The sequence below is a fragment of the Prionailurus bengalensis genome, chromosome C1, assembly GCF_016509475.1.
Source record: "Prionailurus bengalensis isolate Pbe53 chromosome C1, Fcat_Pben_1.1_paternal_pri, whole genome shotgun sequence".
Classification (NCBI taxonomy): domain Eukaryota; kingdom Metazoa; phylum Chordata; class Mammalia; order Carnivora; family Felidae; genus Prionailurus; species Prionailurus bengalensis.
In genome coordinates, this window is record NC_057345.1 from 49,074,643 (window position 1) to 49,102,320 (window position 27,678).

At 39.3% G+C, this 27,678-nt stretch overlaps 1 protein-coding gene across 1 annotated transcript in view; it reads right to left on the reverse strand.

Annotated features, from left to right (window-relative positions):
- Positions 1 to 27,678, reverse strand: part of CC1H1orf87 (chromosome C1 C1orf87 homolog) — an 80,589-nt gene that overhangs the window by 15,278 nt on the left and 37,633 nt on the right. Inside the window, exons 7-9 of the mRNA XM_043573406.1 lie at positions 25,487 to 25,649; positions 18,781 to 18,878; positions 6,229 to 6,293 (exon numbers count right to left, since the gene is read on the reverse strand). Of these exons, the coding sequence (XP_043429341.1) occupies positions 6,229 to 6,293; positions 18,781 to 18,878; positions 25,487 to 25,649 (326 nt within the window). The remainder of the gene's footprint in view (positions 1 to 6,228; positions 6,294 to 18,780; positions 18,879 to 25,486; positions 25,650 to 27,678) is intronic.

Consider the following 27,678-nt stretch of genomic DNA (forward strand, 5'->3'; position numbering starts at 1 on the left):
GGCACACCAGACCAATTAAATCAGAATCTCGAGGGGTGAGAACCCAGCTCAGAACTTCTAAAGAATTCTCTAGGTAATTCTAAAGTGAAGCCACAGGAGAAAACAACTGATGTAAATAAAGACTTCTGGCCTCATTGGACCTAGTGAATGAACTTTTGTGAGAAGGAAACTAATATATGTCAGATATCTCAATATATGCCAGACATTTCTCACGTGTTTTCTTACTCAATCTCAAGAATAACCCTGCAAGGTAGAAATTGTCTCCATCTTACCAAGGAGGAGACTGAGGCAACACGAGGTTCAGTTTCTTGCTTAAGACAATAGAGGTAGCGTTAAGTCTAGGATTCTAATGCATTCACTCATTCAACAGCCATTGTTAAATGCTTACTGTGGTACAACAATGAACAGGACAGAATCTTCTCATGGAGTGCGCATTCCAGTGGTGAGGGCACGCAGATAGATATGTAAAAATAATGTCAAGTAGTGATAAGTGCTAGAAACACAACTGCAGCCAATTATGGGGTTGGAAAGTCTTGGCAGTTGCTATTTTAGGGAACGAATTCACCAAAGGCCTCTTGAAGGGACATTCAAATAGTCCTGAGAAACAAGGGACAAAGGTATGCAAATGTCTGCAGAAAGAGCATTTCAGGAGAAAGCTATCATAAAGACAAAAAAGGTCACAAGGGAGGGAGGAATGTTTGGTGCATTCAGGCAATAGCTGAGAGGGGGGTCTTGTTGATGTGGGATGGAAAGGGAAGAGAAGTGGGTTAAGTATTAACAGAACTGAAGGGCCTCATGGGCCATGCAGGTGACTGGAATTTATTATTACTATTACTATTTTGGCTTCCATCATTCATTTCTTCTCTGGTGATTGTTCTCTTCATTATCCCTTTCTAGTGATAGCAACAATATTTTGGTTGGTGGGCACCACTCTTCCCCCATCCTGGTGCTGTGGTTTGGTAAGAATGACCCCAGTTCCAACTCCAAGCTTGGCCTCTGGTTAGTTGAAGACTATCATGGTTATCCTAATCACAGTCTTTCAACGTTTATTTATTTTTTGGGGACAGAGAGAGACAGAGCATGAACAGGGGAGGGGCAGAGAGAGAGGGAGACACAGAATCGGAAACAGGCTCCAGGCTCCGAGCCATCAGCCCAGAGCCTGACGCGGGGCTGGAACTCACGGACCGCGAGATCGTGACCTGGCTGAAGTCGGACGCTTAACCGACTGTGCCACCCAGGCGCCCCATCCTAATCACAGTCTTGATTCAAAGGTGGACATAAAAATCTAACCTAAGTGTCTGAGGCTAGTGGAGACATCCACTACGGTTTTTCAGCCAGCAAAATTCCTCTGGGAAGGATGGGCCAAGAGAGAGTGCTGTGAACATGTGATGAGCATAGCTGTCATAGCTATTTTGTTACTGCAGAAGAAGTGCCTGGAGTAGTTGGGGCACCACCAGGTAGAGCCTAAAGATGATGCCAGCACCATGTACAGCAGAGCAGAGAGCCAGAAAGAAACCAAATCTTGGATTTTAACGTTTAAATGACTACATCCAACCATGCTTATAGTTCTTGTTGCTGCCAGACTTTTCATTTAGATAAACCAAACCTCTTTACTGTCTCAACAGAGTTGGCTTTTCTTAGAACTATAAGTAGTTCTAAGTAGGAATTACTGCGGTTATTTTTTTCCATAATAAAAGGGAGATTAAACTCTTAGTCATTTTTCTGTGTTATCTTGAGTGATAGGTCTTCAAGAGACGTTTGAGGGGATCAATGAACCTCTGAGGCTACAGCTATTCCCTCCAATTCCCCCCCCCCCCCATTAGCAGCTTTGCTATATCCCTGCTCTGTGCTTCCTGCTTTTTCTTCCTCATCCTCATCTTCCAGTTCACAGGCTCCATAGTGAAGAAATTCGGTTTGGGTATACTTCATTTTTGTGAAATACTATTTTATACCTCATACCGTAGCATGTCTGGAGGGGTCTGAGCTCTTCTGTATTTGTCTTAATGGGAGTTAATAGCATTTCTTGGATCTGTGGCTTGAAGTCTGGAAATTTCTAAGTCATAATTGCTTCAAATATTGCTTCAGCTCTATTCTCTTCTCCTATCTTTCTGTGACTTCATTACATGTATACTGGATTTTTTGCTGCTTCCTGTATGTCTCACATACTTTTTTGTATGTTCTATCCTCATTTCTCCTTCATGCTTCAATATGGGTATTTCCTACCAAACTATATTCCAGTTCACTAATCCTTTCTTCAGCTATGCCCAACCTTGTGTTCAACTCATCTATTGAGTTTTTAAAATTTAGTTTTTATATTTTTTACTTCTAGATATTCCATATGATTCCTTTTATAGATTTATTTGCTAAAATTCTCCATCTTATCCATTTTTTATATATATTAATTACAGTTTTTTAAAAAATCCATTTCCTCTTTTGTATCATTCCTGATTATTTATAATTAAATCTGGACATTTTGTATGAATAATTCTAAAGATTTTATATGATTTTAACTTCTTCCAAGGTTTTTCTTCTCCTTTCTATACGATATTCAATTTGAATTCCAAATAATAGCTTTCAGAGAAATACTGTTCTGTCTTTTATCTAGTCTTCGGGTTGATCTTGCCAACAGGTTTGGTCTGCTGTAAACTAGTGCATTCTATATCTTAGCATAAGTCACAGATATTAAGTATTTATGTGACAATCATGTGTACATTAAAAAACAAGTTCATAGGATTCTTGTGGGTCCAAATGAGATAAAGTTTGTGATATAAGGCATATATATATACATGGATCATTTTAATAGGTTATTATAGAATCTTTGAATGAAAACAGGCCCCAGGAATGAGAAAATTCACAATTCTTCACACTCAAAATGAGTAGCTGCCTTTAGTTTCTTAAAAGGTACCTTCTTTCCTTTCATAACACTCACCTGTGGAACTAGAAAAATGGGAGATAAAATGCACCCCCCTCCCCCCCTCCCCCCACTGAGGGCCTAAGAGCACTTATCAGCATAGCTCTAGCAATACAGAATGGGAAGAGATCAAGGCATTAACTTTCTCAGTAAGCAACAGGCCATCACAACAACAATGCCACAATAGCATTGCCAAAGTCCTGTCATTCTGCAGAATGCAACATTGCCTAAAAACTTTTGTTAGACTCACACTTAGCCCTGTCAGAGCAGTAGGGCAGGTTTTTATTTCTTTCACATTTTCTGTTCTTTTTACAGATCAGAAAAATGGGTCCAAGATACGTAAAATAAGTTCCAATATAAGGTGGTTATTTAGTTGTAAAAGTGTGACTGCAACCCTTATTTTTATACGGTTTTCTATGCCATATGTTATGGGTTAAATTCTGTCCCCCCAAATTCTTATGTTGAAGTCCTAAACCCTTGTTCCTCAGAATGTGACTGTATTTGGAGACAGGCCATTTAAAGAGGTGATTTAGTTCAACTGCAGGCCATTACAATGAGGATACCAATCTAACTGGTGTTCTTATAACTGGTGTTCTTATAAGAACAAAAATTTGGGCACATACAGAGACACCAGGGATGTGCACGCACAGAGAAAAGACCATGTGAGGATAGAGTGAGAAAGAGGCCATCTGCAAGCCAAAGAGAGAGGCCTCAAAACAACCAAGCTTGCTGACACTGACTTTGAACTTTTAGTCTCCAGAACTGCGAGAAAATAAATGTCTATTGTTTAAGCTACTGTAGCAAACTGATGCATCAAATGACCCGGCTTATATTAGGGAAAGAGAGAGTGTTCGGTTTAAATATTTGTTGTTGAGGGGCGACTAGGTGGCTCAGTCAGTTAAGTGTCCTACTTTGGCTCAGGTCATGATCTCACGGTTCAGTTTGTGAGTTCAAGCCCTACATCGGGCTCTGTGCTGACAGCTCAGAGTCTGGAGCCTGCTTCAGATTATGTGTCTCTCTCTCTGTCCTTCCCTACTCGTACTCTGTCTGCCTCTCTGTCAAAAATAAACAAACATTAAAAAATGTAAATATTTGTTATCTTTAAAAAATTTTTTTTAACGTTTATTTATTTTTGAGACAGAGAGAGACAGAGCATAAACGGGGGGGGGGGGGCGGGTCAGAGAGGGAGACACAGAATCTGAAACAGGCTCCAGGCTCCGTGCTGTCAGCACAGAGCCCGACGCAGGGCTCGAACTCACAGACCGCAAGATCATGACCTGAGCCGAAGTCAGCCACTCAACCGACTGAGCCACCCAGGCGCCCCAATATTTGTTATCTTTTGATGTACTTGTTTTGTCTTTTCAACAAAAGTGAATTCTCTGAGGTTATAGACTTCACCATGAAAAATGAACCCTGACCTGAGATCACTCTGTTGTCTTCTAGCATATTCCTTTTGTCTCTTTTCTATAATGGTGGGCTGGGGATCTACAACTACATTTCCCAGATTCCCTGGCCCACTGGCTTTAGGCTGAATTCCAGCAATGGTAGACATTTGGAGGGAGATTGGAATGTGAGAGGAGTAGAAGTACTAACTTCCTGTTTTTGGAGTCAGTATCTGTCCAGCATCAGGGGAGAGCTATTGCTATCATGCTTTTCACCATTCTCAGCACTAATCATCTATGGAAACTCAAAATTCAGATTAACAGCTACAGCACATCCCATTCAGTGGGCCCAGTATTGACCACATGGTGCTCTGTCAGAAATCCAAGCACCAGCCTCATTTGTGAAGGACTGAGATTCAAACTATGTGGCATTCCAAGAACAAGCTGTGTGGCACCTCCTTCAGAGTTCTTTCTCTAGCTGCTTGGCATATTCTCGGAGATCCTAGAATCAGCTAGGTAGGAATACTAGCCAAGGTCCTGCTATTAGTACCCTTTGTCTGTGTTCCTTTAGCCCTAAGGATGATAGCTGCTTCCTACAGCTACTAATACCTGGGTTACTTCCACTGTCATGTTTTGAATTGTGTCTCCTAACACAGCTACCACTGGTGCCCATTAATGTTGTCTTATTTGGAAACGAAGTCTTTTTTATGCAATCAAGTTCAGATGATGTTGTTCTGGATTAGGGAGAGCCCTAAATCCAACTAACAGTGATGTCTTTATATGAAACAGGAGAGGGGGATACAGATACAGAGACGTGAAAGAGACGGAGAGGGAAGAAGGCCAAGTGAGAAGACAGAGGCAGAGAGTGGAATTAAGCAACCATAAACCAAGGAATACCTGGAGCTACCAGAAGCAGGAAGAGGTAAGGAAGGACTCTTTTCTAGAGCTTTTAGCATGGCCCTACTTGGTTTCAGACTTCTAGTCTTCAGAAATGTGAGAGAATAGATTTCCGTTATTGTAAGCAACCCAGTTTACGGCACCGTGTTGCGGAAATAACTACACACACCATTCTCTTTTTGCTCTTTGAATCTCCTAATGCTTGTGCAGCCAATCCCCCAATCCCTTCAAGCTTTTGGTACCTTGTATTTTGATCCAAAAGGTAATTAGTAAATGGTTGATGGATGTAGTAAATAGACAAATCGCAACAGCAGATTAATATCAATGCATATTTTTTCACCTGTCATATTTAAAACTTGCTAATTGCTAAATATTTTGCCCGAATTCATCTTTATAATTTCACTTAATAATATGTCTTGGAAATCTTCCTGTATTTAGGCCAGCCATGTTATTTTACAGCTGTGTAGTTTTATCAATTGCATCGACTGTAATTTAATTAAATTGTCCCTGAAAGGATTTTTCATTGTTTTCCATTCTTATTTTTTATTAAAAAAATGTTTTTTTGTGTTTCCATTTTTAGAAGCATTTACCAAAAAATATTGCAATAGGCTTTATTTTATTTTATTTTATTTTATTTTATTTTACTTTATTTATTTTTTTGTGAGATGCAGTTAGGGTAAGTACCTAGCTGAAGGATTCCTAGACCTAAGGGGTTGTGCCCTTAGGAATTCTAATAAATAATGTCAACTTGTATAAGTGTGCCTTATCCATCTTAAAGGGCTATCACTAGAGAATGTTTCATGATATAACAAAACCTGAAGGACTATGCCTTTTATGACCCAACTGGCCTACAAGAATAGCCAGTGAGGCAATTCTGACTCCTGCCTTTTCTTCACTGGTGAGCCATTTACTTTTCTGGGAGCAGTGAGACGAAAGCCAACAAGCAAACCACCGCAGCAAAGCTGGAGAGTCAAGAGTAGCTCTGGGAAATGAGGGGCGGGGCGGGTGTCTCTCAAGGAACAAAGTAACCCAACTCACCTGTAGGCAAATCATGTGGCAAATCGGAGGATGCTTTACTCAACAGTTCAACAAAATTCTGCCATCTGTGCAGGGAAAAAAAAAAGCACATAGTATTGGTGGTCAATGCAGAAGCTCTGGAAGAAATGTGCAATAAATGTCAAAGTTTATGTTGATAGTGATATTGAGGGAGCCTTTTGATACCTGTATCGTTCATGGTGTAATTCAGGACACAGAAACTACTTCAGGTGTCTCTACTAGAAAGGGCTTTCATATGGGAAAATGGGTGCTTACAAAATTATCGCAGGCTCAGTAGAGTGGAGGTCAGCATCTACTGTTCCGCTCAGGATCAGGCTTTAGCAGATGTAGTCCTGAGGAAATTCTGACTGATGTCTCAGTTGCCCGTGACTGTGAGGTTGGTGACTAGGCAGTACAAGGTCCATTTTGGCTGCTGGAAAAACTGATGCCTGCCAGGGTCTGGCATGGCTACTACTGCAGGAAAATAAATATTTAAAATGTCCCTCCCCGCCCCTTCTGCCTTTCAAATCTCATGCGGTTGCATCTCACAGATGGAACTTAAATCAATTCCAGAAGGTTGGTGTCAAATATTCTTTTGTAGCCTTCCCGGGAGTGGGAAGTATTGCAATACAGGAAAAAAAAAACATAGGAGGGGTTAGAAGTGGGTGCTGAGTGCAAATAGACAACATTTAGTGAAATCCCCAAGCAGAAACTGCATTAAGCAATATACGTGCATGTGACAGAGAGTCATTTAAGGCTGGTAAGTACTTTGGAACACGTTGGTAGTGAAAGTCACGTGTATTTGCTTGCCTAACACCCACCCTCCATTTGTATACAAATATATTCTTCCCTGGGGTGAGGGACTATAATCAATGTACCATACCCTACCCTAGCCAATGTTGTGACTCACCTTGTCTAATTAATCTCTATTTATTTATCACTTTCTCCATTCATCCCTTCCTACCTTCCTCCCTCTCTCCCATTCTCTGTCTCTGTATCTCTCATTAATTTTTCGTTCTGGGCACGCCGGGGTGGCTCAGTTGGTTAAGTGTCTGACTCTTGATTTTGGCTTGGGTCATGATCTCATGGTTGTGAGATCGAGCCCCACATCGTGCTTTGTGCTGGGCATGGAGCCTGCTTAAGATTTTCTCTCTTCTTTTCCCTTTGCTCCTGCTCATTATCTCTCTCCTTCCCTCCTCTCTCTCTCAAAAAAAATTGGGATTCTGGTTTTTTTCCAAACTTTTATTTTCCCCCAGATTTTGCATAACACCATATCCTTTCAAAATATTTCTTTTTGTTTATGTTAGCAAAAGGCAGTTTCTGTTGCTAGCAACCAAACTGTACCTGGTAAGAATTTTTATCTCCTCGTCCATCAGAAGTCAAGCAAATATAAAGAGTAAGTTGTGAGATACAGAAGCCCTGGATTTTCTAGAAGTGGTCTAATGTCACGTGACAATAAGATAAAAAATGATTCATTAGACATGCAACTGGTCTGTTTTGCTTATACCTCATAAAACTTTCCCTATACACGACATCGCAGATCAGAAAAGGTCTATGGTTGGTATAGAAAGTAAAGCTTCTAGACCTTCCTGTCACTTTGGGCACAAGAATAGATAAAGCATAGGTATGCAGCACCACAAACCAGATAAGCTGATGACTTTATCAACTGCTGAGGCGCTCTGCAGGGAAAAGACAGCTGGAGAAGCAGCACTCTCGAGAAATATCGATAATCATGCAAAGATCTGATGTTAGCACAGATCTGAAGGTGAACTACAATAAAAGAAACTCCTGTCTTCTATGCCTGTTGCAATTCTCTCCTCTTAGGAGAGCCAGGCTTCTGCCTACTGTATCTTCTGACCCTTTGAAAAACAGCCACAACAATACAACAACAGAATCCTAGTTCCGTTGATGTTTCCTCATTGTACATTTCTTCTTCAGAGCTGTTAGAAGCTATCAAATATGAGATAAGGCATTTGGATCAAATGGCACCAGAAACTCTCCTGCCCCTTCTTGAATGGTGCTGAGAGGAAGAGGAGGAGACTGTGAGAAAATTTTGTCAGCACTGAAACTGGACACCGCCTGATTTAAGTGGTGTATAGGATTTATGTGACCAATGAAAACCTTAAGTTCCTTCTAATAAAATATTTTCTTTCTTCCATAGTCTTTACATTACCCTGGAACCTTCAAAGAGCCATTGACAATTTGAATGTGAGAATGGGTTCCAGTTACCATTGTAGGTACTATAATTCTGATCACAGAGGCAAGTGCCAAACTCCCAACGCAGAGTCAGAGAGGTCAGGACTGGACAAGGTGTGTGAGCCCATTTCTAGATTCAGGCAGATCTGAGTTCAACTTCTAACTTCCACTGCAGTTACCAAGTCCAAATGGCTTTTAGTAAGCATTCTGAGTACTTTGTGTGCATTTTTGCCTTTAATTTAGACAACTGTCCTATGAAACGTGTAAGTGAAATGCCCAAGGACATACTGATCAGTGAGGTAGCTAGAATTTAAACTCAGGCTCTTTGACTCCAAATCCTGCACCCTTAACCATTGTGCTATATGGCCTCACACGTGAATGTAATATAATTTGGTTTCAGTTATGTTTTTTTTTCTCCTTTGGAATCCCATGAACACGGCTCCAGTGTCTTCTGATATTTATTATTGCCGAAGTTTGAGGTCAGTCTGATTTGGGTTCATTTAAAATTAATTTTTTCCTTTATTTGCTTTGGTTTAGTTTTATTTTGTTTTTGGCCTGCATCCTTAAATAATATTCTTTGTCTCTGGAAACACAAAACTTTTGTCAGGATAGACATGGATACATTTTTTTTCCCCTTAATTTAGCTTAGTCATACTGAATCCTTTCAATCTGTATACAGAACGTTTTTTTCTTTTTTCCCCATCTCTGTAAAGTTTCTTCAGCTGTGGCTTTTGTTGTTAGTTCTTGTTCAGTTTTTCTAGTTTCTTCTTCCACGATGCCAAGTCCTCTTAGGTTCAATTTCTATTCTTATTCGTCTATGTCTGCTCTCCTCCCTCATTTTCTTCTGTTTTTCTTTTCTAGATTTTGTGAAAACCTCTCAAGTTTGACATTATGTATTAGATTTTCTCTGCTGTTAATTTTCCTTTTTATTGATTCTTTTTTTTATATAAATAATATTTTATTGGAACACAGCCACAGCCATTTGTCATGTGTTGTTTGTGGCTGCCTTCAGGCTATAGTGACATAGCAGAGTAGCAGAAATAGACTGTAGACCCACAAAGCCTAAATCATTTACTACCTGTCCCTTTATAGAGAAAGTTTGCTGATTTAAAAATATAATACAAATATCCTAATATCATCAAATATCCAGCAATATTCAGATTTCCTTGATTATCTCCTATTTTTTATTGAGATATAATTGATATGTAACGTTATATTAGTTTCAGGTGTATAACATAATGATTCAATATATGTATATATAGAGAAATGATCACAATTAATCTAGTTAATGTATATCAACACACCTAGTTACAATCTTGATTACTTCTTTTTTTAATGTTTGTTTATTTTTGAGAGGGAGCGAGAGACAGAGTGCAAGCAGGGGAGGGGCAGAGAGAGAGAGGGTAGAAACAGAATCCAAAATAGCTCCAGGCTCTGAGCGGTCACAACAGAGCCTGAAATGGGGCTCAAACTCATAGAATGTGAGATCATGACCTGAGCTGAAGTCAGACGCTCAACCTACTGAGCCACCCAGGTGCTCCAATCCTGATTACCTCTTAATACGGCTGTTGAAGCTTCAGTTTCCTTGAAACTATACATATTTTACCAAGTTCTTTCTAATTTCTTCTGTTCACTTTAGGGCTTTTCTAAATTTTGTTTTAATAGCCTTTTAATCTCATTATGCTTATTACTTTCCAATTGGTTTCATTAGAGGACATGGCTCCATACAGCCTACAGAGAACACCAAAGGTTCTCTAAATGTTTTCTGGTTTTTAGAGTAAGTCACTTCCAAAGTTCGCTGCTATTTGGAGCCGACCAGATTGCCATGACCTACCTGTCCATGGTCTGCAGGATTTTTAAAAATTAGGCCTGATAGTGGGCTTTTCTCTTTATTCACTGTCAAGTGAGGAGCTGTTCACATTCTGCACAACCCAGCAGATGAACTGAATAGTTTTCCCTTGGCCCTATTCACTGCTCATTTAGCCCTGCAGTCAAGGAGTGAGTGACAACCCTCACCGATGCCTGGTAGCCCTCGGTTGGGACCCAGGGCATGTATGTCATAATTGATACACTCAGCATATACAACTACCACGGATCCCTCTCTCTGCTCCAACCCACATGACTTTAATGTCAGCAATGATGCCTCACCAAATGCAGACATCACAGCCATGTTTACCCCTGCCCTCCTTCCTCACCCCAACTTTCTGCTCTGTCATTCCTGGGAGTTGTGCCTTCTGCATAGGTACAGGAAAGCAGTCTGTGAGGAAGTGTGCATGTGTGTATCCTTGGGTGGGGAAAAAAGGGCAGTAGTACTCTAGCAGCTACAGAAAGCAGTGCCTGTGTCATTTTGTAGTTGGTGAAGACTTGGGGCCTCCAAATCAAGGGGAAGTCTGGTGAAGGGACAAGGGATCTCCTGTCTGTTGTACTTCTCACAAGTAGACAAGGCAAAGCATGGGCGCCAACTCGCTGATTTTCCCAGATTCCATTTACTTGTAGTTGGTGAGATTACTTCTAGATTTTGACACTAAAGTGCTTATTAGTGTGTGTGTGTGTGTGTGTGTGTGTGTGTGTGTTTGGCTCCTTTTTTTATTCAGTTGGAATTTTAATCATGGATTGTTAAGTGGATGACATTTTATATAATAAGTATTATATATCAAAAAAATGTAAACAAAATCCTAAACACACCAAACATGCAAAATGTGGGCTATTTCGTAGGAATACCCTTGTAATCTTCATGAACTTAACTACAGGTGACATGTTTCTTTGTGAGCTCCATACAGGCTTAAACCAAAAGTGTGCTGGTGCTGACTTCCCAAACCCATTAACTTTCTCCACCTTGCGAAGTGTATGCTCCAGCCAAAAACCGAGTTCTCCAGACTTGCTATGCTTTTGCTTGCTTCGTTGTCTTGGCATGTTCTGCTTTTCCCTCTGAGACACTCCCCTCCTTCTTTTTTCTTGTTAGTTACTACATGTCCCCCACCAGGCTCAGCTGAGATGTAGTATAGAATAGTGCTGAAGGGCCAGCTCTGCTCAGACTGCTAGAATCACAGGTTAAGTCCCATGATCTGAAGCATTTGATCATTACAGCCATGCCCTGAGGGATCCTGTACTCTTCTCCTCCAGCTGAAAGGGTACAATATATGCTAGAAGGGGGAGGTAGGTAGGCTGTCATAACAAAATACTGTAGACTAGGGAAATTAAGCCACAGAAATTTATTTTCTACAGTTTGGGAGGCAAGACGTCCAAGATCAAGGTGTCAGCAGGTTTGACTTCTGCTGAGATTCCTGTCATTAGCTTGGAGGTGGCTGCTTTCTCTCTGTGTCCTCACATGGTCTTTTCTCTGTGTTAGCCCATCCTCGGTGTCTCTGTTTCCAAATTTCCTCTTCTTGTAAGGATACCAGTCAGATCGGATTAGGGCCCACCCTAATGGCCTCATTTTATTTAACACAATTGCCTCTTTAAAGGCTTTGTCTCCAAACACAGTCATAGTATAAGGTACTGGAGGTTAGGACTTCAACATATGAATTTGGGGAGATGCAATTCAGCCTATAATAGAAACAAAGATTCAAAGAAGCCCAACTTTTGGGACAATTTACTTAAGGTCTCTGAACCTCAGTTTACTCATCTGTGAAGTGCATATAAAAACATAACTCACGGGGCTTTTGGGAGTATGAAATGAGATAAGCCATGTAAAGCATCTGGCCCAAAGCTTGTGTCACATGAAGTGCCACATGCATCGATCCCTTACACTCTCAAGTCAGGAGGTTATTTTGGTTATGTTATTTAACCCAGTGACCGGGACGCTCATTCTACTCCCACCATCTTCCTTTGTTGTCACCTTCTTGATGATAGAAGCTATGTTGTATTCTTCTTGCCTTCCAGTTAACTGTGAGAAGCACAGCCCTTCTCTGATCCGTAGGCAATAAATTCTTGAATCCATACAAAAGGATTCTTTTTACATTTGACAGATGAGGAAATTAAGGTGAAGAGAAATTAGTGATTTGCCCAAGTGCATTTCCGAGCAAGGATTTCTATCTAGGCAGTCCACGTGATTCCAGAGCTCATACTGCCTTTCCCCAAGGGCAGGGACTGAGAGGTAGAGGAGGTGCCACACCAGGGAGGAGAGGTTACCTCCAAGCCCTGGGCTCTTTTGGATCATGCCTTCCTCTGGAACTTAAGAGCTTTTGAATCTGTATCTCACACCTCTCCTGGGTCTTAGGAGAGAGGACAAGACGGAGCTCCTCAAATCCAGTCTATGCTCAGCACCAAGCCCAAGGGTGGACCTAGCCATGGAACTCAACCAGTTTTTGTAAATCCCCTGTGCTTTGCCACTATCCTATAAGCTTCTGAGTTTCCTAGACCTGTCAGCATAGTGTATTAAGAATGAAGTCTCTGAATCTAGAGAGCCTGCTTTTGACTCAGCCTCAGTGATGAATGCATTTACCAGTAACCTGTTGGTTTTAGCCTCTCTTTACCTTAGTTTCTTCTTTTGAAAAATAATAGTACCTACCTCATGGAGCATTCACAAGGATGAAAAGAGTTAATATTTGTAAAGCACTTAGAACATTGCCTGGAATATAGTAAGCTGTATATAAATGTTGGCTCTTAATAATAATAATAATAATAATAGGAAATATATTATTGAAAGTAATAATATAATTATAATTATTAATATAATTAATAATAATAATTATTATTATTATTTTCACCCCATATGGATACGGACTTCTGCAAGAGAAGACTGGAATTAATGAACTCTTAAAAGACAGGTCTGGTTTCCAAGACCCAGCCAATGGGCAGACCCATAAAATGTCTCTAATTGCTCACTGTCTACCAATTTTTCGATTCCCATTTACAAGTAATTGCTGAATCAAACACCTCATGTTTGCTTTATCTCCTAAAATCCTTTGGTCATCCCTGGGATTATCAAACCGGTCCTTTTCAACCTAATTGCACTCTTCATAATGGGCCAGATGTGGACGAGAAGTCCTACTCGTGGCTGTGTCAATTGCGGCTTCCAGAGCAGCTACATTATTTATCCCCTCCCCCAAGACAATTTGGCTTGTGTGCCTGTGTTTTAAACTGGGTTTAAAGCATTTAATTTTGCCAATACAATTTTAGGGTATTAGTTTGCCTCCTGTTCTCTCTCTGCCCTCCTTAATTACCATTTATTGCAAAGTCACACAGAAACATTAAATGCTAATTCTGACTTACGTGTTCCTGGCCAAGAACAAGGATAATAATTTCCATCCAACACAACCTGAACTCATTTTATATAAGGGTGATTCAGAGTAGAGATTTGAAATCGTAATCAAGTCTTTCTCAAAATCGCCTTACCCTAGCAGACATTCACTAATGTCTCTGCTAATTGGTAGGCAAATGGCAAAAAACAAAATCTCAGTGTTAAAAAAAAAACAACGCAAAAAACAACAACTTTGTAACATCGTTGGTGAAATTGCTCCTCTCATCAGCTCTTGCAACGTGACAGTTTAAGAAGGGAACACAACTCATTTTATTTGGTTAGATGGGGCTAATCCCACATCACCATAATCCCTCCTGATGTTTTATTGATTCTAAAGGACATTTAATCAGGAAGCAGCTCAGCACTAGAATCCCGCTAATTAGCAAGCAGCCACATTCCAAATGGGTTCCCAATTGAACAGCAGATTAATGGACAATATGCACTAAAATAATGATTCGTGCATTCAGCTCTTAAAATGTGTGTCTAAATTGCATCTTTAATCTCTTAAGGATATAGGTTTGCATACAAAGCCCTTAACGGAATGGATTTAATTCAACAGAAGAAGCTTTAGCCAATGACTGTTTAAGGATGAAACAGGTTTATCACTTATAAATGCAATTCTTCACTGGTTCTCATGGTTTGATGTCCTTGAACATTCAAAGGTCAAAGGTGAATAAAGAAACTGGTGCGTTTCTCTGATATGCATATAAGCGTGGGAAATTGAGAATATTGATATATAGCCTAACCTCATTTGCTTCCCATTCACTCTTACTCTCATATCTCTGTTTCCTGTAATCTTTGTTCTGGACCTCATGTTTTAATCAGGTACACTATGTACCAGGTATAATGTGAGCTCTGATACTTGCATTTTCTCCATTTATACTGATGCCTTTTTAGGACTCCCAATTTTAGCTTATTGGTTTTCTATTCGGCTCTTAGCCCACTTTAATGCTTTTGCTGCTTAACCGCCTCCTCCCCCCCCCCCCCCCGGCCCCTTACTCAACTACCCCCAAGATTTTACAGAAGGGAAACTCCCATGTTCAAAGATGGTCTAGTGGAAATTCATTGGCTAGGCTCAACCTCCTCCCATCGTTTATTTATCAATTGATGTTCCCATTAACCTTTACACTTCTTTGTTTCTCTGTATTGCTCTTATCATCATGTGATGTATCACACATTCCAGCTTACTTATTGTTTCTCTTCCCCGTTAGAATATAAGCTTCAGGGCACCTGGGTGGCTCAGTCAGTTAAGCATCTGACTCTTGATCTTGGCTCAGGTCATGATCTCATGTTTGTGAGTTTGAGCCCAGTGTGGGGCTCTGTGCTGGCAGGGTGGAGTCTGCTTGGGATTCTCTCTCTCCCTCCCTCTTTCTCTGTCCCTCCCCGCTCACATCCTCCCCACCACCCGACTCTCTCTCAATAAAAAAAAAAGAATATAAGCTTCAAGAGTGGGGAGACTGTTTAATTCATGTCTATATTCCCAATGATTAGAGTAGTGCTTGGTAAACAGTAGGAACTCTATAAATGTTTGTTAAATAAATGAATGAATAAAGTAATAAAATATTTACTGCGTGCTTTCCATGTGCCAAGTACTGGCCTAGAAGATGTTGGGAATATAATGTGAGGGAAACAGTCCTGTTTCTTGCCAGCATGGAGATTACGACCTAGACACTGAAGTAACAAATCATATAAATAAATACATAATTATAAATAATGATAAGTTTTAGGAAAAATAATAGCTGAGTGCTAAGAGAAAGTATAGAACAAGGAAACTGGTTTTGATGGGGTGGTTAGGAATGGCCTTCTTCAGTTTGACCATGAGAGGGACTTAGTCACAATTTGTGTATCTGCATGCATTCCTGAGACTATTTTGAGATTCCATCCCTTCCTTAATTCAGTTCAATTTCATAATGCTTCTTGAATTCTAATATATGCCAGGCAGCACTCTAAACACTTAGCATACATCAATGGGTAAAAACAAAGATTCTGCCTGCCCCCTGGAACTACAGCTTATAGTCTATCAGAGATCAACTGGTAACAACAATAAACATACATCAGCAAATCACCGAATACATTAGAAGTTGATAAGTATGGAGAAGAAAGCAGAAGAAAAGCAGGAAGAGGAGTGAGAGACCACAACTTTAACGAGGGTGGTTAGTGTAGGCCTCACAGACAAGGTGACATCTGAGCAAAAAAATAAAGGTGAAAGGGTTAGCATGGAGATATCTGAGAAAGAACATTTTAAGTAGAGGATACAGTCAGAGGATAGTTGCTGAGGTGGATGGGTGCATGGTGTGTGTGAGAAAAAGAGCACAGTGTAACTGGAACAGAATGAGCAAAGGAAGTTGTAGATGGAATCAGAGAAGCAATGAGGGAGCAGATCATGTAGAACCCTTTATAAGGACTTTGATGTTTTTTTCTTTTTCTTTCCTCTGAGTGAAATAAGATTCTCTTGCAGTTTCATGAGCAGAGCAATGATATAAATTATGTTAGGTTTTAATAGATCACTGTAGCTGTTGTACTGAGGATAAACTAGGGAGAAGGGAGACGCCTCGTTCAGTTAGGAGGCTATTATAGTAATCCAGGAGAAAGATAATGGTAACTTGAACGAAGTGTAGTTAAGTAACAATAGAAGTGGTGAGAAGTAACCAGATTCTGGGCATATTCTGAACATAGAGTTGATTTACTAGTTAATTTTTGATGTATTCAACATAAAATGTGAGAAAAAGAGAAACACTTAAAAATTACAGGTATGTCGGCTTCATTTTAATTCAGTTCAAAATATGTTCTAATTTCCCTTTTCCTTCTTACCATAGGTTTTTTAGAGGTGTCTTGTTAGTTTCATAATGTTTGGAGATTTCCAGGATTTTTGTGTGTTTGCTTTTAATTTCCAATTTAATTCTATTATGGTCAGAGAACATATTTTATATGATTTCATCATTTTAAACTTACTGACATTTGTTTTGTGGCTCAGAATATGGTTTGTTTTTTAAATATTTCATGTATGCTTAAAAAGAATCTGTTTTCTTCTGTTGGTGTTATGTAACTGCTACTTATATCAAGTTATTTGATAATTTAGTCCAAATTTTTAATATTGTTACTGATTTTCTATCTGCTTGTTCTGTCAATTACTGACAGAGAGGTGTTATATTCTCCAATGGTAGTTGTGAATTTGTTTATTTCTCCTTTGGTTTTATTTTTTTGTTTCATGTAACTTAAAACTATATTATTAAGGACATGAACATTTAGGTTCATTATGTCCTCTTAATGAATTGACTTTTCGGCATCCCTTGCTTTGGAATGCACTTTGTCTTACATTAATATAACTGATCCAGCTTTCATTTCATTAGAGTTAGCATGGTATATCATTTCCATCCTTTTACTTTTGGTATGTCTTATATGTTTATATTTTAAATGGGCTCCTTGTAGACATCATTTAGTTGAGTCTTGCTTTTTTAATGGAGTCTGAAAATCACCTTTTAATTGGTGTGTTTGGATTATTAACACTTAACGTAATTATTAATATGGTTGGGTTTAAATCTAACATCTCAATATTTATTTTCCATTTATATTATTTGTTTCTTGTTTCCCTTTCATCTTTTTTGTCTTTTTTATTATTTAAATGTTCTTATGTTTCATTTTATTTTTTTAATTAGCATTTTAACTCATTACATTCTTCTTTCAAACAAAATTATACTACTTAGTTTGTAGTATAAGAACCTTATCAAGAACATTTTCATTTCCTCCTCCCAGATTTGTATGCTATTGTCAAATGTTGCACTTATATTATGAATCCCATGCTGCAGTGTTCTTATTTTGCTTTAAACAATAAATTATCTTTTAAAGAGTTTTTTAATAAAAAATGTATTTTTTTCATACACACATTTACTATTTCCAGTGCTTTTAATATTTTTGTGTAGATCCAAAATGATAATTTTCCTTCTGCCTGAGGACTTCTTTTAATATTTGTACTACTGCTCTGATGGTTATGAATCCTGGCATCTCCATCTTATCTTTGTTTTAAAGTCTATTTTGTCTGATGTGATTACAGTGACCCCAGCTTTCTTTGGTTCCCATTTTCATGGAATGTCTTTTCCATCGCTTCACTTTCAGTTTGTATATTGTCTTTATATCTGAATTGAGTCTCTTATAGGCAATATATAGATATGTCTTGTTTCTTTTTTATCTATTCAGTTACTCTGTATCTTTTGATTCAAGAATTTATTCCATTTACATTTAAAGTAATTATGGATAGGTATGTACTTATTGACATTTTGTTCATTGCCTTCTGGTTATTTTGTAGTTCCTCTGTTCCTTTCTTTTTCTCTTGTTCTTTTCATTTGTGGTTTAATGACTTTCTTTAATGATATACTTAGATTCTTTTCTCATTGTCTTTTGTGTATCTACTATAGGTTTTGCTTTGTGGCTACCATGAAGTTTACATATAACAACTTATATTGATAACAGTTTATTTTAAACTGACTGGTGGAAATACGAACTATTCCCTACCTTTGTGCAAGATCTAAAAATTTTTGTGTCTTTCTTTTGCCCCCCACCCCCACCCCCCATCTGGCTTTGGGTAGTTTCCTCAAATGGATATATTAGCCAGTACTCACATGAAGACTCAAGAGCAACTCTTTAGAAAGAGAAATGTTCAGATGTCTCTTCTCCACTACTCTGTACTGTGCTTTCTAACCTTCTTGGCCTTCTTGAACTCCAAACTCCATCTCTTTAACTAAAGAAGAATCTGGGCTCTGGATTTCCTCTTCTTGTTCAGTAAGCATAGCTTACCTTATTTATTTTCCTTTCTTCAGGAATTGCTGTTCTGTGCTGGCTGGTGTCAAATGTCTGAAAACTATTGTTTCATAGATTCTGTCTTGTTTTGAGTTGTTTAAGGTGGAATGGTAAATCTTTTCTTGATGGTCTATGATGGTTGGAACTTGAAGTTTCCTGCTGTGTCTCTCTATGACCAAGAAGACTCTGTCCTTAATATAAGTAAACATTCCTTAACTATCTATAAGTGATGAAATTGATAGCTTCACACAAAAAACTTCTAAAGACAGATTTCAGTATTTAGTATCCTAATAAAGGACTACGTGAATAAAAAGTCAACTTACTTTATTTCACCTTGATAACCCAAATTCTGGTGGCTTAGCAATGTTTCCAGAAAACTCAAAGTCAGATATAATCCATGTTTTCCGCATATAGCCCTGACCTGCAGAGTAAGAAAGAATTTGGAGTCTTGTTATAATGAAATTAAGATTTGAATTTCCTTCCTATAATTAGAACCCATATGATTTTGACAAAGAACTAGTACCCAGGAGTGAATTATCTCATCAGGATATCACTCACGACAATAATATCCCACTGAATGAGCACTGGGTGATATTTGGAATTGTTCAATCACTGTATTGTTCACCTGGGACTAATAGAACACTCTATGTTAAATATACTGGACTAAATTTTTAAAAATTAAAATTAAAAAATAGCAAATTTGTATTTGGTTGGTGCCGAGGTATTGCTCATTATTCAGAAGCCATTGGACTTTGAAATGTTGGTCTTAAATTTTTGTCAGCAATGGAATTGGTGGTTAAGGTCTAGAATTTATATACAATTATTATATAGGTAAATTGCAAAAAATTTTTTTGTGTATCTCCTTTGATTTATAAAACAAGCTTGATGTATTAGCATGGTCAATATTGCTATCTGCATTTAATATATGACAAAACCAAGACTTAGACTAAGTCACTTCCTTGATGTTACACAGTTAATAAATGATGGAACTTAATCTAGAAACCAGATGCCAAATACATTCCTGTTGGATGATTGAATAAGGTGTCAGTGCTGTTTCCCAAGTACTTAATATTTTCTTAATTTAGCTGACAAATCAGTTCAGTTCTCAGGTTCGTGGGTGGATGGCACTGAGATTCAAACATGTCAGACTTTTAGGGGTATGATAACATGTGTTGTGTGTTTATCTTGCTGTTTAAACATGGACTTTGGAATGAAACAGGACTCATTTTGGACACCAACTCTGCTTTCTGTGATCTGTGTGACCTTTCTGTGCCCAATGTTTCATCTACTAAGTAAGACTAGTATTTTCTACTTCCTAGACTTCTGTGAGGTTTACATGAGAAAATAAGCAATTAGAATAGTGTCTGGCTTCAAGTTAGGCATTTGATTCATATTTGTTTAAATGAAGAGAAGGAGGAAGGGAGGAGAGAGAATGAGAAGGAAGGGAGGGGAGAGAGAGAAAGGAGAGGACAGAGGATAGAGGGATTAGAGGAGAGGAGAGAAGGGAGAGAGAGAACAAGGAGAAAGAGGGGAAGGAGGGAAAGAAGGAAGGGAGGGAGGAAGGAAAGGACAAAGAAAAAGAGATGTCTAATTTAGTGTTTGGATTAAATAGTAGCTACTATTACTACTTTGAGAGGAAGTTCAGTATAGTGACTGTATTAAGCATGTTTTTATCTTGAGTGATTGTGCCCCCCGCCCAGCTAGCCAATTCCTAGATTTAGTAAAGGACTGGCTTGAAAGTATGCTTTTCTTTCAAATGCAAACCAACCTCTTTCCTGGGGCTCTCACACTCGGGCTGCTATGCCCTTATCATCCCCAGGGCCAAGTACTAGGTGATAGCCCCTGAGTCCCTGAGCTCACTGAAATAAATCCAACTAGCTAATCCTAAACCTGCTTACCCTGCCTTGCCCCTTCCACAATGAGGGCTCTTGACCACATTTTCCCCTTATCCCCTCTGCTTCCTGACCAACCCAGCTGCTTCTGAGGTGGCCTGTGGGAATGCGCCATGCTCCCTCCCCTTGGAAGCTGCGAGTAACAAACTATCTCTTCAGTGGCAGTCATCTCCTGATCTGTTGGTCAGACCATAGCTGAATAATAATAAAACCTAGATTTTAAAATAGTGACAAAAAACTAATCTTGGTTTGTCTTTATGGAAGGAAATAGCAACAAATCTAAGTTTAAAACTTGCACACGTTACTTACTAGGTATAGAGGAGTAATGTCAGGGATGTTTCAAGGAGGGAAAAAAGATCAATTTGAAACATAGAAACAACTTAGTAAGAGTTTATAAGAAGAATAAGAGGTCAGGAAAAATTCCAGGCAGAAGAAAAACGTGTAATTAATGGATGAGAAAGAGTATGGTGCTTTTTAGAAACGGCATGTATTTTGACATTACTCACCCACTATAGTTTTATACCCTTTTCCAGACTGGGCAGTAATTATTTGTTCACTAGAACTTTATTACAAAACCTTGGCTTACTGAGGGCTGTGGTTGTGTTTCATTCATATTTTGATCACCATTGTCTAGCACCATATTGAAAAATAAAGTATTAATAATTTTGAACAGATGAATACATAGACGAACAAGGAAGCGAATGAATGAGATGAAGACAGAAAAAAGTAGAGTGTGTATGGGCAGAGATTGGCAAAAGTACCTTTAGAGAGGTAGAAATTAGTGACATTATGCCATTTTACTCCGTAAATAAGAATGGAATTATCCTCACGATTACAGCATATTGATGTATTTTTAAACATCAGAGGTTATTTACAGTTGATTTACTTCTGGCAACATTGAGTTTTGCTCTAGGCTAAAATGAACAGCAGATTAGAAATAGTACATCAGGGTTCCTAGAAGCAGATTGATTGATAGCTGCTAAGAACTGACAGTTATAAAGGAGCAAATAAATAAATAACAACAACAAAAAAACCAACATCTAGCAGAAAATCCTGCCAACCTAGTGTTACTCAGGATTATTACTAAAATTCTTTAAAGCATGAATATATATAATGATGACCCTTATTCAATAAGAAAGGATTTCATTATGTGTAGTTTCTTCTGTTTAGTAAGGAAATTTTTTTTAATCAAATGTAAATAAAATGTCTACATTATATAGAAAATTCCATGTGAAATAAATATTTATTTCCCCAAAATGCTCCTTGAAAGAGTGGTACACAGATGCTCTCTCAACTTCCTCTCTTCCCACTTAGGGCTCCATTTGCATTTTACCCCATCACTGTACTTAAACTGTATTTGCTAAGTCACTGGTAGTTTCCATGGTTTGAAATTGTGTGAGTACTTTTCAGTCCTAATTATACATGGTATCTTCATAGCATGAAACATGGCTGATCATGCCATTCTTCTATAAATCTCTTTTTTGGTTTTCCTGACCATTCCCATGTCTCGTTTGATTGTTTTTAGTCTCCTTTGCTGGCTTGTCTTCTAACTACTCCTTAACGATGAAAGTCCTCCTCAACCTTCCTTCTCACTTTCTATATGTCCTTGGGTAACGCTAACTATTCCCATGGTTTCAACTCCATATTGAAGACCCTTAAATCATTATTTAATTTCTCACCCCAGATCAATGTGTTTAAAACTGAACTCCCCATCCTGTCCTCCATTCCTCCAAAGCTACCCCTTTTCTGTTTTCTATCACGGTGAAAGGTACCACCACTCACCAAGTTGTGAAAGCCAAAATGTTGGGAGTAATTTTTGATTCTTCCTAATTCAGGGCCCATACCCAGTTAGTCACCAAGACCTACTTTACTAGCTCTATCTCTCCTGTTCTGCCTTGGTTTAAAACCTCATAATTTCTTGCTTGAATTGTTGGAACAGCCTTCTAAAGGGCTCTCTTTGCCTTTAATTCTTCATATTCTATTAAGGTGCTTTTGGTCGAATTTCAAATTTGATCGTATCATTCATTCACTGTTTAATATCTTTTCATGATCCTTTTGGGCCTTCAGGAAAAGGTTAAGCCTCCCCTTCATAAACTGGCTCCCACTTTCTCTTCTAACATTGCCTTGAGCAGCATCTCCCACCAATCCCAGCCACCGCATACCTGCTGTGTCCTGTCCATTTGAATGACTTACAGTTCCCTGAATTAGCCACACTGTCTCTCCTTTCAGTTCCATTTCACATTATTCTTTTACATAGAATGCCTTTCCCATCCCTTAGTTTGCCCCTCCTCCCAATTCTTTGTCAAATTCACTTGTCCTCTAAGATTTAGTTTTTGTACCATCTCTTCTGGAGGGTTTTTGAGGCAGGCTAGTTTGGTGTTCCTTCTTTGTGTTTCAAGTTACTGCCATCACTCTATTTGTCATACAGAGTTGTGACATAGTTAAAATGTCACCTTTCTCCTGGGTTCCTGGAGAACTGAGGAACTGAAATCATAATAGTCTCCTCTCCTTAGTGCCTTCGCATAGTGCTCAGAACCCAGCATGTGGACCTACATTGCTTCAGCAATCCTGCCAGAAGCCATCATTGCATCAAGACGTGCTAGAGGAACAGGATGAGGGAGTCCACAGAATGAGGATGGTAGATGTTTGACATGTTTTTAGACTGTTCTATGAGAAGGGCAAAATTTCATTCGAGTGGCAAGACCCGTAGATTATCCTTCAAGAATACATTTATTTGAGAGGCTACAGATGATCTGTGAACCCTCTGAAGTGTTGGCTGTGAGGATGGCAACCCCCACCCCCCTCAACACAGGGACACAGAGTACATTGATTTCATGAGAAATTTGAGGAAGCCTGTGATTCTTTCCCCTACGCTCCAAGGAGATTAAGAATTACTGGTCCAAAAAGAAAAGCCCTTCCAACTCATATCCTTTCCTGGTCTACTCTGAAGTCCTGTGTCTAAAAGCATGAATGTTGGGGCACAGCTGCTGCTGTTTTTTTGTATCCAATGTCCCTTGGGCCTCAATTTGTCTCACGTTCTGGGGAAACAGAATTCTATTTTATATGCCTCCCAGACTGTAATATACTTTGAGTGAGTTCCAGATGTCTTAAGAGATGCCAGATGGCTGAAGAGAGGCAGACCAGCTTCAAGGAAAATGTGCCCCATTTCCTTGGATATGAACCACAAATTTAAGCTTTCAGGACCAGCTCTAAGAGCCAGTACTCAATGTGGCCATCACTTGACCCTGGGAAAGATTCCCCTTCCTTGGGCTGTTTTGAGTAATAATTTAACCAAACACTGAATTTTTTTGTTTAATTAGAAGGAAAGGAAACTAGTATTTACTGAGTGCCTCATGTATTAGCGTGCTAAGTACCTTCACATACTTATCTTGCTAAATCCTCCCAATAGATGCAGGAGATAGATATTTCAAACCCAGTTTTTCCAGTGGAAAAATCTAAAGACTCAAAGAGTTTAATAAAACTTATTTTGATTCCCAAGTTATTTATGTTTTATTCTCCAAGTATTATCCGAGAACCTTCAAGCTTCATTGATGGTGTTATGTAATTTCCAATCTGACAGAGAATTGCTGCTTCTTACTGATCTTATGAACCTAGTGAAAGCTATCTATGTTGTGTGGAATCTCTGGTAGTGTTTCTCTCTCTCTCTCTCTCTCTCTCTCTCTCTCTCTTTCTAGTGACACATGCTTGCATGTGTCATATTCACATATGTACACACACATTTACACCCTACCATGACCTTTGCCTTTGCATGCTTAGTTGACTGTATAAATGAAAGCATAGAGAAAGCTGCTTCTGTCCTGGGATAAGTGTCCACTGTCATTATATTGTGTCCTTGCTTCCTTAGTAAACATCACATGTTCTTTTAAATTCTTTCTCATTTCTAACCTGTTTGCCTAGATGAAAGGCATTTTCCAATCTTTTCTATAGCATTTTCTTTTTCCTTCCCCCCCCCCCCATCCCCGCCCCTGGCTAATTTCCAATCCCTTTATTCCCCTGGAACTCTAAGTCTTGTATCACAGACTTAATGGACACTTCCAGATATCTTCTGCCTAATAGAGTTTCGATTTTGGCCCTCAATATCCCTCTACTCTTCTGTACTTTGAACCCTGGCTCTACAGCTTGCTAGTTGTAGTCCTTGGATGATTCAGGTGGCCTCTCTGAGACTCAGTATTTTTCATTAAATGGGTATTATAACATCTATCTGGATTTTGTAGTCATCTGTAAATGTTAAATTAAAATGGTGTAACTAAAGCATTTAGTGCAGTGGTTGGCACTTAGTAAGAACTCAATAAAGCTTGGTGGTGACAAATTGTTGTTAATGGAATTGTAGTAATACTCATGATTATTATTTGCCCTGTATCTGAGGTAGCCTCATGCCTAGGGTTTGTTTGGCTGAAGACAATACTTGAGTTAATATGGTTCTGGATCTTCTTCCATAAGACACATCTGTACTGTTAATTAATGTTCCCAAACAGCAGACTAGTCTCTATCAGCAATAAATCACACTAGTTCCTAAACTTTGGTGTTCCTAAAGCATGAGATACCACATGCTGATGTCACTGGAAACTGGTACAGGGTGTGAGAAGTGAACATTTGGCCTTGGAAAAATATTTATTTTCCATCGTGAAATGTTACTTGGGTGTTGTCATATTTTCTATTATTTAAAAAAATTTTTTTAACGTTTACTTATTTTTGAGAGAGACAGAGCACAAGTGGGGGAGAGACAGAGAGAGAGACACACACAGAATCCAAAGCAGGCCACAGGCTCTGAGCTGTCAGCACAGAGCCTGACATGGGGCTCGAACTCACGAACTGTGAGATCATGACCTGAGCTGAAGTCAGACACTTAACTGACTGACCCACCCAGGCTCCCCTCATATTTTCTATTATTATCATAAAACGTATCCCAGTGTAAGTAATTCCTGGACCGATTCTGCACATTCCATAATTCCTTTTCGTCGTCGTCGTCTTCTTTTTTTTCTCCTCTGAGGCACAGAAAACAAGTGTATAATGTGATCCACAGGCAGAACACAGATCATAACTGTGCTTTCTTATAGACCCAATGCCCTGAGGTAGCCTTTGGAGATCAACACATCTGAACTCTAGTTTTGGTTACCTTGGGTAGGGGCAGGGAGCCAGAAAATGAGCGGTGTTCTTTTTGAAAATTCCGACTGAGGTTCTCTATGTTGAGTTTCCCGTTAGTTGTCCTTAGTGCCATCAAGATCTCCGACAGGCTCTTGCTCACTTCTGACTGTGGGCTGGCATCTTGACGAGCAGTACTGTTTGGAGGGGCAGGGGAAATGCTATGAAAAGATGATCCACCCAAAGCCGTTCTATGTTTTCATACTGGATCTCTCACCCCTGACATACACTGTGGAACCAGAGAACCCACCCAGGAAGGTCTTCTAAATCTCAGTAACCTGGTCATGGTATCTGAGCATGAAGATTTGCTACATTCATTCCAATCGATTCCATTCTCCTGACCACTAGAGTCTCTTCTCCATGAGGCACCAACCAATTCAACTAGAACATAAACCAAACTTTGTAACCTAATCTCTAACTCTTTTTTCCAGGTTGAGAGAAAAAATTGGAAGTGACCACAGTAGTTTACTTTAGCTGCCTGATCCTACTTCTCTTAGGCCCAGATAATTATTGATGGGAAATCAAATTTCCAAACCGCTCATTGCCACAAGCAAAGCAAATCAGATCCTGCCAGATCCCTGTAACCAGGGAACCTATTTATTTTATTTAAAAAAAAATTTTTTTTTAACATTTTATTTATTTTTGAGACAGGGTGAGACAGAGCATGAACAGGGGAGGGTCAGAGAGAGGGAGACACAGAATCTGAAACAGGCTCCGGGCTGTCAGCACAGAGCCCGACGCGGGGCTCAAACTCACAGACCGTGAGATCGTGACCTGAGCCGAAGTCGGCCGCTTAACCGACTGAGCCACCCAGGCGCCCCACCAGGGAACCTATTTAGAAGGAAATCTTGAATCGAGTGAACTTCCTCTGTTATCCTTGACTTTGCAATTTGTATCTGGAAAACCCAGAAAAGTTTTGGTAATAATGATTTTGCAAATGTTTATAATTATTAAGATGGTTTATCTCACTGACTATTGTTACTTTAAATAATAGGTGAAAAACCACAGGGTGATAAAAATGTTACATTTACTTATTTGATTTAACCAGTGAGATTTTTACTCATTTAGCATTCACATGATGTTCCTTCCGGATCCGTCTGAACTGTCTTCTCAGCAGTGGAGCTTTTCCTAATTTCCACCGTCTCAACGTCAAGTGCCACTTCCTACAGGGACATTCTGTGACATCCCTCAATCTCCACTCCTGTAAATCAGCCTTCTTTCAGTGGTATGCCAGTAAAGTTTAACAGCCCGCTCTCCAAGATAAGGCCCTAATCTGTTAGCATTACTAATTTTTATGGTGCAAGTGCTCCCACCATGGCTGACTTCAAGCTACCAACCTGACGTCACTGAATGAGTATCTGGGAAGTGGTGCTCCCAATTGTCTCTCAGTGGTGCTCCAGTACCCTGTGCTCGATCAGCTCTTTTATAATTCCTTGTTCTTTTCCTTAATAAATCTCCCTCGTGTTGCATTCACATCTTTATTTCTTTGGTCATTGCCTCGTGTCTGGCTTCCCTATTAGACTGCTCCATCAGATGTGGATCAACTGTTTTGTTTCTTACTATTTCCTGGGGATCTTGTGCAGCACTTGGAATCGATTCTTTTTATATGCATGTATTTAACTTTTACTAAAGGTCATATTGCACCTTCTTTTGCTCTGTGACTCTTACTCGGGCTTTGGCCTAATAGCTAATATTTTCCAAAAGCTTAGTGCAGGAAGGGGTGGCTGTTTGTCTTTGTTTTGGTCACATAGTTTCTTCACCCTCCTTCCTTTGTTCAGAGAGTTCTCTAGCTCGGGAGTCTGCCTCTCACTCCAGCCGAGGAAAATGCTAGCTATTTGGTTTACTAGTCTCTCTTTGCTGATAGAGCACATGACCCAGGCCTTGCCAATCAGATGTATCTGTCCCAGATTTGAATCACAAATTTTCCTTCCTCGTTCCTTTTCTTGCAATGCCATTTCCTGGGGGTAGGAATTCATGAGGCTTTGGCCCCTGACTCCGAACACCAATTGCTAAATGGGCAGGCGTTGTATGGAACCCATTTGTTTCAGCTGGTGGGGTTTCTTAGGAAACCTGCTGCAAGAGTGTGTTTCATCTGGTCCAAGTTAGGTAGGGAGAGCCATTGCCACTGTTGTTGCCACAGGTGATGCTGGAGGCTTTTTAAACATC